At 48.9% G+C, this 14732-nt stretch overlaps 1 protein-coding gene across 3 annotated transcripts; it reads right to left on the bottom strand.

Moving 5' to 3' along the window:
* Positions 1-2283: 2283 nt before the first annotated feature.
* CLEC4F (C-type lectin domain family 4 member F) lies at positions 2284-13370 on the bottom strand. Of its 3 annotated transcripts, XM_059659495.1 has the most exons (8): positions 13239-13370; positions 12353-12469; positions 12039-12134; positions 10360-10541; positions 9426-9681; positions 4973-5124; positions 3945-4063; positions 2284-2724 (listed from the first exon to the last, which is right to left on the bottom strand). In XM_059659495.1, the coding sequence occupies exons 1-8, from the start codon at positions 13297-13299 to the stop codon at positions 2574-2576; spliced, it is 1134 nt and encodes a 377-aa protein (XP_059515478.1). In that variant the 5' UTR covers positions 13300-13370; the 3' UTR covers positions 2284-2573. The 3 variants fall into 3 exon arrangements, with proteins under 3 accessions (XP_059515478.1, XP_059515476.1, XP_059515477.1); XM_059659493.1 differs by having other exon boundaries at positions 9426-10541; XM_059659494.1 differs by having other exon boundaries at positions 2590-2724; positions 3913-4063; positions 9426-10541.
* Positions 13371-14732: the final 1362 nt, after the last annotated feature.

Below are 14732 nucleotides of genomic sequence, written 5' to 3'. Positions count from 1 at the left end.
AGCTGACTCAGCAAAACTGAGAAAATGGAACTCTACCACAGTAGTAGTATCTGAATAGGGGTAGTGAATAACAGGACAACTCGGTGAACTCAGAACTCAGAAATACCTGTTACCTCTGAAGGCAGGGGTGCAGGGCAGTCTGAAAACAGAAGAACTGGCTTACCCATCTCCTCCTCCACCTTCAGTAACCAGGCAACACCCCACTGCCTACATTGCAGAAGGGTGGTTTATATCCAGAGAGGTCTGCACAGCCAGACTGAAGCAGGGAGCTGCAGGGGCCTCTATATATGAAACAGGGACCTGCCTGGCCCCCTTTTCCCTCTGGGCCCATAGACTGCTAGCCACTCAGCTTCTATTTCCCAGGCCAAATATTGAAGAATTTCTTTCTGAGGAATGTGTTACCCTGGTGTTACTGGATGGGGTCTGGGCCTGGGGTGGGTCTGCCTAGGGCCTGCTAGTAGTGTGTGGGTCCTTGACTTTGTATAGGAAAGATTTCACAGCTTGGTCCAGGTGGCTTTTGAGAGTATATTTTGTAAAGCTGGAGACAGTGAAATAAAGGGAGGATTTAAGGTACAAGAAGCAGCAGGAAAGGAAAAGTCAGAGAATAGGGGGCCTTAGAGACTGGGTTAGGGGATTAGCCCAGGGCAAGCTGCCACTGACCACTGCTCCCCTGGTTGCAAGTCTTGTGAGGTCCCTTGGAGTTTAGGAGAAAAACAGCAGAGATACAAGGAGTGGGTGTGCTCTTGCGAGAGAGCACACCATGGATCCTTTGTCTTGAGGCTTCTTATCTTTCTTTGGCCAGAATCCTAGGGGAGGTCTCGGAGGAGGTTCTTAACAAATAGTCATTAACTTTTCAGGTGTGTCCTTCAATGTGTTGATTCATCACACACATTGTGAAAACCTTGTGATTCATTAGCTGGATGTAAATTGCTCATATTTTTGGCCTTGTTTAATTATATTGTCTCAGTTTCCCTTATTCCACTTGTCAAGGAATCTCCCTAGCTTCTTACTATCCTGACTCACTTGGAGGAACTGCAATCAGAAATGCAGGGATACTCTGATGACAGATGCAGCTAGCCACTTCATGCCCTTCAGTAGAACCCACCAATCACCAAGCTTGTCCCATGAAGATCTAAAAACTTTTAAAAACTTAAAGGAGACTTGCCCTGCTAGATAACCAAACATATTATAAATCTACAATAATTAAAACAATGTGTTTCCCGTAAAGGAAAAGGGAATTCATTGGAATGCAATCAAGAGTCCAGAAATGAACTTGTGCATTTTGTATTTGAAAAAGTTGGCTTTTCAAGTGAGTGAAAAAGAGTATGCTATCATTTAATGATATTTGAGAAAATTCCAGATGGCTTAGTAATATAAATGTAAAAAATAAAGCTATATAAAAGTAGTAGAAGAAATACAGCAAAATGTTATTTCAATCCTGGGATAGAGGAGGGGTCTCTAAGATTAATAAAAAGCTAAGAAACCATGAAAGAAAAAGCCAAAAAGAAAATATGAATGCACCCAGATTAAAGTCTGATTCAACCAAAGATATCATAAAAGATAAATATATTTCCATTTCTGATCAAAGGAGTAACTGGACCAGCCCTTTGCTGTAAGCAACTAGAAAACTGGACAAAATACATGAAACAATTATTTTCAGACATTGGACAACAGAGCAAAACTGTGATTCGAGCTCCCGGATGGGGAAGCAGACCAGATGGGCCTACAACACCCCAGGGTTCTTCCTTGACACTCTTTTCAGACCACAGTGCAGGGAAGAGGGCCCCACGGGGTCATGACAGTCTCACTAAGCTGGAGAGAGGACGTGGGAGTTTGGGGAGACAGAGAGTGCTTGAATCTGGGAAGGAGTACAAAGGGGAGGGAGCTGTGCAGTGAAAGCACTCCAGCAATGTTAAGGTTCCCTCTGCATGCATGGGGGGGGGGGCGGGGTGGAGACACCACAAGGCAGGGCAAAGAACTGCTCAGAAATTCTTATTCTGAACTGAGCTGGCAGAAAGCTGAGTCCCAGGAAGGGGGAATGGGGTCACAAGACGAGGCCAAAGCCAGAGAGTATAACAGTCTGAAGACAAGACAAGACCAGCCACCAGAGAGAAAGAAGGTTTTGGAGTGGTTTAAAGGCCTGGAAAGATCCATCTGCTGCAAAGGAAATGCAGGGGACACCTGGGGTGGCCATGACTTGTTTCAGGAGAAGGGACACCGGGGAAGGAGAACCAATCCCAGGAGAAGAGGGCGTGGCGGCTGTCGCAGAGACAAGTACAAAGCTTCTGCTCATCCACAAGTGTTTATTGAAGACCTGCCGTCTGACAGGCCTGCGCTGGTTGCTGAGGCGGATACAGATGCACAGCAAGGCTCTTGCCTTGAGAAGCTGTTCACCCCATAGGGTCCTAAAAGGTAAGCATGTTTGAAGGGTTAAATAAAAGGACAGGGCAGGAAACACAAAAGGCCAAATGGAAGGTCCCAGAGAACAAGTTGGATTCAGAGGCTCAACAGGACATCATGGTGGGAAGGGTCCAGAGCTGGCAGGGGCAGTGAGCCCTCAGCTCTGGCTTACTTCAGGCCACACCCTGGCTGAGGGGCTTCTTGCAGATCCACTGATAGAGGGCATTACAGTTGTTGTCATTCCACTTCTGCTGAACATGTACACAGTCTTCATCCTGCCCATTCCCGTGCTGCCAGTTGTCTGGCTGATTATTGTTCCAAAACCTGGAAAGAAGAAGGCTAGATGAAAGAAGCGCCTCCCCCCGCCCCCCCTTCTTCTGTGGCATAAGGAGCTGAAGTGACGTGGGTCCCTATTTTCCTGGTGGCCCCAGGATGGCAACAGAGCTGGGCCCAGACTCACGATCAGGGTGCTCTGCTGAGGTTGTCCTTGGTTACTGAGTGTTGGGAGCGGTTACAGTGTTTGGACAGGTTCAAGCCTCGGACTAAGGAGAGGGCACAGTCCTCTCATGGCCACGTGCAAGTCCCAGCTTGGGGGGCAGAGCCCTCCCAGCACAATGATAGCCAACAGCTATAGTTGTAAGCTTGAACCTATGGTCCGAACACGTGGCCTCACGTGTCTGAGTGATGTGGGCTTGATAGAGTTCAGGTGCATGTAATTGAGTAGGCTCAAAACCCATGAGAATGTTGTAAACATCTTGACCACACCCTTACTTTGCCTCATGGAATCTGGCTATAAAATAAAGACACAGCTTGTAGTCTGTGGCGCTGTTGCTAGCTCTCCATCAGAGAGGCTCTCCATCAGAGAGGAGAGCGTCCCATCCAGACCCAGCTTTCTTCTCTTGTCTGTCTTTTCTCCATCCTTCACCGCCCCCTCTCAGGCTCACTGAACCTGGCTGAGCTGGCGTGGCACATAGGGCACCCTGGGGCTGAGTATGCCATGGCCGTGCCAACTTGCCACAACTGAGGATCAAGGGAGAGAAAGGGTGTCTGAAGCTATAAGGCCCCTCCCAGATTTCACATTCAGATACCTTATGATAGGAGACCAGGCCTATGTAGAGTGTAGACACTCAAAACAAACAAATAAACAAAAAGGTCTTCTTATGGGCTGCCTGCCAACCCCAAGACCATGAGGAGGGGTTCAGGCAAAGATCACAAATATGCCCAGGTGTACACAAACATGCCATACACATCACACACATCATGCACATCACACATGCACAAACATATCACCCATACATCACACATGAATATACACACACATCGTAAATAATTACACATACACTGTACACACACATCATAAATAATCACACACACTACATATACACATCACATACACCATACCCACATCAAACATATATCATACACATATCACACATATACCAGTGGCACTCAGTGGGCAGGTATTCACACACAGGACGGGGAATCACTAAGCAGGCCTGCCCAAGACAGTACCTGGGACAACACCAGACAGTGACTGGACTCACACTCTGCTCCTATCATAATTGAATGGTGTCCCATCAATCCAGCGCCAAGAGCCCTCCGTGCCCCTGTCGTTGAGGCCAATCCAGTAGTCGGAGGACCGTGTGAACTCCGTCAGATATGCCTGTAAAGAAAAGGCAGTGCTGCTTGACCCCGAGTGAGGAGCTGGTTCCCCCAGCATGTAGGAGAGGAGTCCAGGGCACCGCCTCCTGGGCCCAGGGCATGCAGCCCACTCCTCTGAAGGAGCCGGGTCCCTCCCTGCCCCTCCCATGGTTTGTCCAGGATCTAGGGCAGCAGCCAGGTCCCCTCAAGGGAAGTTCAGCTTCTCCCGTGTTGACTTAATGAGGAGTGTAGCTTTACTGAGACAAAGAGACCTGGCTGAGAGAGAGAGAGAGAGTGAGAGAGAGAGAGAGAGAGAGAGAGAGACCTGGCCATGGTTTATTAAGAAGTTTTGTTTTACAAATAGCATGTCCTTTGACAGACACACAAGAGCAGTCTCAGGATAACCACAGGGATGGGCGGTGCTATAAAATGAACTACGCCAAACCTACTTTGTCAATAACCCTAGTAAGTGCTGATAAGTACCTTTGACAAATGAGCCACCCAGAGCTATAATGCCTTTGGTGGTCCTCAAACTCCTATTGTGCATCTGGCCCTGCCCAGAAGCCTGGGTCTCCTGTTCATGGACCCTCCATAGCCATTGGATTAACTGATGTTAAAATCAAGATTGACAACTAGAGAGGAGGCTGAGGGGCTAAATGAGGGGATGGGAGGGAAGAATGTTTCCAATACTGCTGACATCTGTGGGCCTCTGGGTGTGGCCCTCATTCATTGAGGACTTTTGGGGTTTGCTGTCAGTGCTCTACCTCCAGTGCTAGATGCTCACTGGAATTCAATAAATATTTGCTCCCTGACTGATGAGGTGACATGAAAGTTTCTGCCCCAGTTGCTCTGAGAGGGGCAAAGCCAAAGTATCAATGGCCCTTATCCCATATCCACCCCATCAGCACCATCCCAAACCCAAAGCTCTGACCTGCTCCTCTGCAGAGGTCACCGAGGCCAAGTGGGCTCCCTCGGACACACAGGATTTCTCAGCCTCCTGCCAAGACTTCTTGACATGAGAAAAGTAATACATGTTCCTGTTGTAAACCTTCCAGCCTTGCAGGATCAACTGGAGAAGTTCATCTGGAGCAAAGGTTGGGGACGAGAGAGAACCAGGGGCTGGCTGTGGATATCCGAGAGCTGGCTTCCTGACCTCTCCAGGGACTGACCACTGAGTGTCACAAGACCATGCAATGCTTGTTGCCTTGCAAGGCCCAGGAGGCTGCACCCCCAGCCTACTACCCACTATGCAAGGGAGGTGCAGCCAGGAACACCTCACTCCATCACTCCAGAGATCCTCAGCCAGCTTTGTGGAGTCCTGCTCTCTGGTTATACTATCCTGTTTCCCAACTCATTACTATCACCTGACAGTCCTCTGCACCTCAATTCCCTGCCATCTCCCTACAGGGAGATTTCACAGCCACCCCATGGCATCACTCATTTCCTTGACTTTATCTACATCCACTTCAGCTGCCCACACCCAGGGCCATACCTGGGATCTTGTCACCACCTGGTCTGCCTGACTTCACAATTTTCAATTAGCTCCTCCCTGAGCACAAACTCTGATGCTCTCAGCTCTTTCGTCCCTCCCTGCCATGCACTCTGCTCCTTAACATCATCTGCACCTACAACCCTTCAAAATGGTGCCACACAGACTCCCTTAGTCATCCATTTATTCTTCTAGTCAACATTCACGCCCGGCCAGCATGGCTCAGTGGTTGAGCGTCAATCTATGAGCCAGGAGGTCACTGTTCAATTCCTGGTCGGGGCACATGCCTGGGTCGTGGGCCCGATCACCAGTGTGGGGCATACAGGAGGCAACCAATCAATGATTCTTTCTCATCATTGATGTTTCTATCTCTCCCTCTTCCTTCCTCACTGAAATCAATAAAAATATATTTTTTAAAAAGATAGAAAAAACATTCATTGTTCAACGTACCTTAATGTCTATGAACTAGCCAGCCATGGGCCAACTACAGCCCGCGGGCCAGATCCAGCCCGTTTGAAATGAATAAAACTATTGAAAAAAAAGACCGTACCCTTTTATGTAATGATGTTTACTTTGAATTTATGTTAGTTCACACAAACACTCCATCCATGCTTTTGTTCCGGCCCTCCGGTCCAGTTTAAGAACCCACTGTGGCCCTCGAGTCAAAAAGTTTGCCCACCCCTGACTAGGCACTATAATACAAAGATCAATAAGACATTATTCATGCCCTCAAGGAAGGTACAGTCTAGAAAATCAGACCGGTGTTGGAGACACATTGATTGAAAACCATGTTCATGTTACAATAGAGGCAGGAAAGAAGGTATGGTCTGCTTCACCTGGGCTGGATGTGGGACACAGGAAGGACACCCTAGGTGGGAGCTCACTTGAGCTGAGCTATAAGAGACTGAGGAACAGTCTGCCAGGTGGTCAGGGCCAAGGAGAGCATTCCTGGCAAGGGGAAGAGTTGACACAAAAACACGAAGGTGTGAAACAGCATGGCATGGTCTGGTCTGTCCAATCATCGGTGTGATCAGTGCATAAGGGTAGGAGACAAAGCTGAGCAGGCTCACCAGCACTGAATCATACATCCTTTGTGGAGGAGTTTGGGATTTTCCCCCTGTGAGCAATGGGAAGCCTGGAAGCCCACTGGTTCCTTTCTCTCACATCCCATCAAGCCTGTCTTAATCTAGAAAAACCCTCGCAAGCAAGTCCACCAAAATGGTAGCAGTGGGTTCATATAGAAAATAGAAACATTTTCACGGAAATGCAAGTGGTTATTTTCTCCTCTTTCTCTTTTTCAACATTTGCCACGTTGCCTATAATTAATATCTAGGTTTTATTATGTAAATATCGATGATACATGGTTTTTTAACCCGTCCCTCTAGCCTGCCATCCCCGCACCTTAGCCTCATCTCTGTCCTCTTCAGGCAAGCTCCTTGAATGACTTCTGCACCTTATCTTTCACTCACACCCACTAACCACGGTCTGGCCTCCAGGCCACACACAGCTCTCCACTGAAACTTCATTGCACTGACTTACTAACTGGCCAGAGTCCATGGATGTTCATTGGTGTTTTCACCTGGCTTCTCCAGGGTATTTGCCAGGACGAACCACTCTCTTCTTGAAAATTTGCCCTTCCTTGGCTTCCCTAACTAACCCACTCGTGGATCTCCTCCTGCCTCTAAGACTGCCTTCCCCAGTCTCCTTCAAAAACGTCTCTTGCCCTATCCGGTTTGGCTCAATGGATAGAGCATTGGCCTGTGAACTGAAGGGTCCCAGGTTCTATTCCAGTCAAGGGCACATGCCTGGGTTGCGGGCTCGATCCCCAGTAGGGGGCGTGCAGGAGGCAGCCAATCAATGATTCTCTCATCATTGATGTTTCAATCTCTCTCTCCCTCTCCCTTCCTCTCTCTAAAATCAATAAAAATATATTCCAAAAAACCCAAAAACATCTCCTCTTTCCCTCGGGCACCTGAAGGCTGGTTTCCTGTTTCCACCCACAGCCTTCTTCTCATAAAGCATTTTATCTCATGCAAACTCCCCACCTTCACTCCCATTGCCACAACCAGAACCAACATACCCAGGGCTCCCACATCTATGTCTGCAGCCAGGTCCTCTCTCCTACACTCCAGGTAGCCTGCAGGTGACGTCCCGTGAATATCCCTCCAGCATCTCTGACTCAGCATGTCCAAACCTTGCTGCTCTTCTGTTTTACCCCCAATCTCAGCAGGACACCTAGCTAGTCAGCCTCCTTGAAGCCCTTCAGTAGATACTCATTTCCTGAAGGATGAAAGCCAAGCTCAGAGGCCTTCCACATCTAGCCAGTCTCTCTCCAGGTGTGCCTACCTTCCTAGCACAGTGTTTTTCAAACTATGATTATCAACCCATTAGTACAGTGGTTCTCAACTGTGGCTGCACATTAGAATCACCTGGGAATGCTTTTAAAATCCTGATTTCTGGGCCTCATCCTCCGGAAATTCTGTTTCTTTGTTATGGGGTGGGGCCACAACATTAGTGGGTTGTGTCAAGGTGTTTCTTGTTTTTTAAGAATAAATTATTGCCGAAACCAGTTTGGCTCAGCGGATAGAGCGTCGGAGCTGTGGACTGAAGGGTCCCAGGTTCGATTCCGGTCAAGGGCATGTATCTTGGTTGCGGGCACATCCCCAGTCGGGAGTGTGCAGGAGGCAGCTGGTCGATGTTTCTCTCTCATCGATGTTTCTAACTCTCTATCTCTCTCCTTTCCTCTCTGTAAAAACTCAATAAAATATATTAAAAAAAAGAATAAATTATGAAATATCATGGTGCCTTCATATGGTAAAAGTTTTGTTTGTGAAGTGTGTGTGTGTGGGTGTGTGTGTGTGTGTGACACATCATTCTACTGGGTCACAAGGTAAAATGAATTTCATGCTGTGGTTGCATTTAAAACAGTTTGATAGCACCATTCTGCCCCCGACCTACGGTCCTTTCAGCCTGCACCTCTTCAACTGCCCTCTTGGCCGCAGTCCAGTCAGACAAGCTGCTTGAAGCTTCCTGAACCTCGTGGTTTCACATGTCCTTGCCTGTGAACCTGCTACTTTCTTACCCTATTTGTTTGTCAAGCACCTACTAGCTTTCCAGGACTCAGTTCAAGGGCCATTTTCTCCACAAAACATCTTTTGATCTTTTCTCCTCTGAAAGATTTCCTCCCCCTGCCCCTTGGAAGATCCCTTCTCTGCACCAAAGGAGGTTTCTCTTTCCCTTCTTTTCCTCCCCCCCACCCCCAGTTCCTAGATCTGCTCTCCCATAACACTCTCCGCCTCTCCGCATGCCTTTCATGCGAGGCTGCTCTACCAGCCTGTGAGCTGCAAGGGCGGGCATCGCACCTTATTCATCCTTATGCCCCTGATGCATAATAGGGCCTGAAAAAATGTTTGTCAGATGAGTGCATGAATGCTGGATACTGTGTCAAATGCTTTACATGTGTAAACTCATTTAATCCTCACTGTGAGGCGAATATTATTGTCCTCACTTTGCAGGTGAGAAAATTGAAGGTAAGCAACTTGATCAGAGTTAGTGATAGCAGGATGTCAGATAAAGCTGCCTGGCCCCACTAGCACCCACTGTCTTTCCACACACCATCACCATACATAGTTCACCGCCCCCCCCCCCCCCCAAGTATCAGTCTGGCCAGATGATAAGCAACTTGAAAGCAGGGACTCTGCTGCCTATGCCACCTCCACCACAGCCTAGGCCCTAGGCACATCGAGCCTATTTGGTTGGATTTGGCCCCTTTATAGCACCCACACTTCTTCCCGGAGGGATGCCTGGTGAAGTAAGCAAAAGGCCAAAGGGACCAGAGACTCCACCCTCCCAAGAGACCGTACCTTCCCCAGGCCAAGCCCTCCCGCCCACTTACTTTGGGATTTCTGTAGCTGCTCCTGCGAAGCAAAGGCTGCACGGAGGGTCTCCAGGCTACGCTGCTGCTCCTGGACTTTCGCGGTTAGTGCGTTAGTGCTCGCTACCTCCCCTTTTAACCTCTGAACCTCGACATTGGCCTCCTGCAGCTTGCTCTCTAGCATCCGGGTCTTGGAGTTCAGGGCCTCAGCATCCTTCATTCCTTGTTTTAGGATCTGTATCTCCCTGCTGGCACTTTCCAACTGATCGTTTAACACCTGAATATTGGAATGTAAGGCATTGGTGTTTTCCAGTTCTGTTTTCAATCCTTGGATCTGAGCATTGGTCTGCTCTAGGCGACTGTTTGCTATTTGGGTCTGGGTAGTGGCGGTTCCCAAATCTCTTTTTAACAAGTGAATCTCATTGCCAGCCCTTTCCAAACGACCTCTAAATGACTGGATCTCGGCAGTGGTGTTGTCTAAACTGCTTTTTATAAGGGTCTGGGTCTGGGAGTTTAAATCTCTTGCATTTTGCAGGCTTCCCTTTAGCTTCTGAATCTCAGCACTGGTTCTTTTCAAACTATCACTTAAAACCTGATTCTGGTCCCTTAAATGATTGACACTCTCCAGATTGCCTCTTAAAACAAGGATCTGAGCATTAGCATTCTTTAAACTATTGTTTGCCAATTGGGCCTGGGCATTTGCCATTTCCAACCCTGCCTTCAACGCCTGAATTTCAGAGTTGGTATTTTCTAAGCCTCTGCTTAACATGTTGAGCTCAAAGCTGGTGTTTTCTAAACTGGTTTTTAAGAAACTCTGGGCCTGGGAATTTAAAGCATTTGCCTTTTCCAGATCTCCCTTTTGTCTCTGGATCTCAGCACTGGCCCTGTCCAAGGAGCTTTTTAACATCTGGGCCTGGAAACTCAAGGCACTGGCATCTTTTTGAACGCCCTTTACCATCTGGATGTCAGCACTGGCATTTTTCAGATGACCGCCGAGCATCTGGATCTGAGAACTGACATTGTCCACTCTGCACATCAACATCTGGATCTCCATGGTCCAGGTGCTGGAGTTCTCCACGTGGTCTTTAAACCTCTGGAGGGTCTCTTGTAACTCTGCCACCCCAAAGCGGTAGGGATCTGGAGGGAGGGAGGAGAAGGCAGCCGAAGGGGCCCGTTACACAGGGAAACATTAATCATATGAGCCAAGCAGAGTGTTCTTGAGTTTTCCAAGAGGAATGTCTGCGACACAGCCCTGAGTGCTCCTCAAGCAACCTGCTGCTCCCTGCAGCCACCGAGACTCCGGGCACGGGCCACCTGAGAATGTGAGCCCAAAAGTGAAATAAAGGTCTATCCCAAGTGAACTCTGGGGCAGAAAGATTAAAATACTTGCCTACTGTAAACTAGCTGCCATCAAGAGTCATATTAATAGACAAATCCTATATAATAAAAGTGTACTATGCAAATAGACCTAACAGTGGAACGACCGGTCGCTATGATGTGCACTGACCACCAAGGGGCGGACGCTCAACGCAGGAGTTGCCGGGGTCAGTGCACTCCCAGAGGGGGAGAGCCACTCAGCCAAAAGCTGGGCAGCTGGCGAGCACAGGGGTGGTGGCAGGAGCCTCTCCTGCCTCTGCAACAGCGCTAAGGATGTCCCCTGAGGGGTCCCAGACTGCGAGAGGGTGCAGGCTGGGCTGAGGGACACCCCCTCCCCCCACACACACACACACACAGTGCACGAATGCCGTGCACGGGGCCTCTAATAGATCAACGGAACAGAACAGAAAATCCAGAAATACACCCATACATGTATGAACAATTGATTTCTGAAGATACAAAGGCAATTCGTGGAGAAAGCATAATTGTTTCAACAAATGATACTGAAACAATTGTATATCCATATGCCAAAAAAATGAATCTTGTATACAAAATTTAACTCAAAATTAATCATAGGCCTAAATGTAAAACCCAAAACTATAACATTTCCAGAAGGAAACATCAAGAATGTCTTTGTGACGTTGGCAAAGGCAAAGATTTCTCAGATATGAGACCAAAAGCACAACCCATAAAAGAAAGAAATCTATAAATTACTAGTATACATAATCAAAATTTAAATCTTGTTAAGAGAATGAAAAGATAAGCCATGGACTGAGAGAAAAATATTTGCAAACCATATGACTGATAAAGAGTACTCAAATAAAGAGTACACATTATAAGATCCCTTTTATATAAAACTCTAGAAAATGCCAAGTGATCGAGATTACAGCAAGTAGATCCGTGGTCACCTGGGGATGAAGGGAGGAGGAGAGAGGGAATGATGGCAAAGGGCACAAGTAAATTTGGGAGGAGGATGATGAATATGTTCATTGTCTTGATTGTGGTGATGGTTTCATGGGTATATACATATGTCAAAAGTTCTTAGAGTGTACATTTTAAATATGAGTATTTAATTATGTGTCAATTAGACCTCAATAAAGCTGTTCTCTAAAAAAAAAAAAAAAAATCATGCCTTTCTGTGAGGATAGTGGCACTCATTCAAGGGCAGGGAGTGTTCGGGGAGAGACCCATCCTAGGGTCTGGGCACCCGGATGCCCCAGCTCCCTTCCACCCATTCGCTCCACTGTGGCTACTCACTGTTGGATTCCACAGGTAACTGCCAGGTGCTGTTGTCTCCCAGAAACCCTTGGGAGTAGGCATAGGCCTCCGGTGCAGGTCTTGGTTTCTGTAGAACTGAGACACCCCATTCCTGGATCAGCACAATCCCTCAGCATTAAGCCTGAGAATGGGCTGCCCCCTCCCCCAGTCAGGTTCCAGAAGGAGGGAGGTGGCACCCAGTACCCCTCGGAGCTTCTGCTCTCGGGCCTCTGTTCTTGGGAGGCTCCCCTTGGTCAGTGGCCTCTTTCCAGGAAAGAGAGAGCCTGTGGGATTCGGATTACCTAGGAGCTTACCCACAACAAAGAGAGCCATCAGAGAGGTGGCAATGATCATGACCATAAGCACCAGGCTGGCCAGAACAAGCCTTGACATCTTGGGGGCTGCTGGAGCCACTGCTGAGGAGTTCAGGCCTGTGGGGGAGACACCGGTGTCCAGGAGGGGAGTGCGGGCTGGGCAGAGTTAGCCCCTCGGGCTCAGTCTCCTGGCCTGTCTGACGGGGATGAGAACACCAGCACTTATCACGGAGAAGGGGAATGAAGCCTGGTAGCAACACAAAGGCTGGAGAAAGGTATACAGGGTACAGAACCCGGCCTGGACAAGGAGGGCAACAGAAGTGATTTGAATGAGAGAAGAGGGAAGGATGGAGGGAGGCAGGATGGGAGGGAGAGAGCGAGAATCCTGACCTCGGAGTCCCAGGGCCAGTCTTGCCCATGAATCCTGACCAGAGCAAGACGCACAGGTCTTTGGGGCTGCTGCCTCCTCCACAAACGGACATGGATCAGTCCTGCAGACTCCCTCCGCCTGGGTCAGAAGGCCCCCTGTCTGTGTCCTAAGAAGGGCTGTGCGGGGGAGTCTGGGAGCTGATCCCCTGAACCTCATGGGGCACAGAGATGGGATTCAAAACCAGGTCCCTCTGAATTTGAAGTTCACGCTCTCTCTTGCCAGGTTGCCATCCTTAAATAAAGGTCTGAGGGATTTCGTGCAGAGAGTGGAGGGTGCCCTGCCTCTCTGGCCTCTCCCGACCCACCTTCTGCCCTTGCCTGTTAGTTCTGGAGGCTGACATAGCGATGAGCATAGGGAGCTCTGGGCTGCCAAGAGAGGGCTGAGAAAATGGCGGAGGGCTGGGGGACAAGCAAGCCAGTGCCTGATTGAGGGCGGCTGAGCCCCCAGTGTCCTCACCGTGGGGGTGCAGGGAGACAGACTGGTTGTCTCTGCAGAAGAGGGCCTTGTCACCATTCATCTCTGCTTCCTTCCGCCTCCAGTGCTGCTCCCCGCCTCAGCCCCTGAAGGGTTGTGCTGTGGGCCCGTAGTGGTGGGAGGGAAGTTGAGCTACCCTGGACTTTTATGCTCCTGGCCACACCTAAACTCTGCCTTCCTCCTCCTCCCCTCCCTGCTGACTCTGCAGAAGCCCCCCAGTAAGGCCCCTCCCCCCAGGACACCCAGGCACCAGTCTGCCCAGGCACTATCCTCTTCCTCTTCCCAGTCCATACCAGTCCTCACCCTCCCCTCAGGCCCATCACCCCAACATCTGCTCTCCAGCGTAACCCCCAAACACTAACCTCTGCCCCCAAATCACAAACACTTTCACCAGCAACTTAGAAGGAGATCAGAGGTTCCTTCCCAGCTTTGCAGAAAAAAATCCTTGTGACCTATGGCTGACTTAATCCTAGCCCTAGACCAGTGATGGCGAACCTTTTGAGCTCGGCGTGTCAGCATTTTGAAAAACCCTAACTTAACTCTGGTGCCGTGTCACATATAGAAATTTTTTGATATTTGCAACCATAGTAAAACAAAGACTTATATTTTTGATATTTGTTTTCTATATTTAAATGCCATTTAACAAAGAAAAATCAACCAAAAAAAATGAGTTCGCGTGTCACCTCTGACACGCGTGTCATAGGTTCGCCATCACTGCCCTAGACCCTTTCAGGGCCTCACTGTCCACTCAGGACCTCACAGCTGGCATGGCAGGTAAGGGTCTGTGAGAGAATGAAACATTTATTAGATTCTGTCCAGTTCATGGAACAGAGCTCCTAAAGCCCATGACATTTCCTGGGTAATAGTGCTTTTGTTATTCATAGCAAGCCCCTTTCAACTACCCTTGAGTTTATGCTAATAAGGTGACTAGGGGTGGACCCCTAGATGGCTTCAGGGTGGGAGCTGGTCCCTTCCAGAAAGAGCAAGCTCCTGCCTCTCCAATCCCGCCCCAACCCATCCCACCCCCACCTCCAGGCAGGAGAGGGGGCCTCGCGATGGAGTCATAAAAACTCACAAAAAAGGAGAGAGATCCGAGGAGCTTTCAAGTTCCTGGTTGGGGAACACATCCATGTGCCAGGAGGGGATTGCTCCCCAATTCCTCGGGACAGAGGCTCTTGCGCTCTGGGCCTCTCCTGACCACACCCTGTATATCGCTACAGCTGTTTGTTTGCATCCTTTATCATAAACTGTGATCTCTCCCATCACAGGCCTCCGTGCAGGCCACTGTCTCACCCGGCCGTAACCCAATTAGTCTCCTAACAGTTCTCCCTGCCTCTAGTCTTGCCTCCCTCAGGTCCCGTCACCGTATTGCACACATAATGATCTTTTCAAAAGCCAGTTAGATACCCATGCTTGCATTACCTAGAAATCTCAGCCAAGGAGAAGCAACAACACCCACATTTTGGTTTCTAATAC

The sequence above is a fragment of the Myotis daubentonii genome, chromosome 12 (assembly GCF_963259705.1).
Source record: "Myotis daubentonii chromosome 12, mMyoDau2.1, whole genome shotgun sequence".
Classification (NCBI taxonomy): Eukaryota; Metazoa; Chordata; class Mammalia; order Chiroptera; family Vespertilionidae; genus Myotis; species Myotis daubentonii.
The sequence above is the reverse complement of the archived record's forward strand: the minus strand, read 5'-3'. Positions and strand labels throughout refer to the sequence as shown.

Bases quoted from the DNA above. Each gene is read 5' to 3' on its own strand.
- CLEC4F (XM_059659493.1), bottom strand. From the start codon at position 13,299: ATGAATGGTGACAAGGCCCTCTTCTGCAGAGACAACCAGTCTGTCTCC. The intron at 5,125-9,425 runs GTAAGTGGGCGG...CCTTTGCTCCAG, and splicing joins GCAGCTACAGAAATCCCAAA to ATGAACTTCTCCAGTTGATC. The intron at 4,064-4,972 runs GTCAGAGCTTTG...TTTTCTTTACAG, and splicing joins TGACCTCTGCAGAGGAGCAG to GCATATCTGACGGAGTTCAC.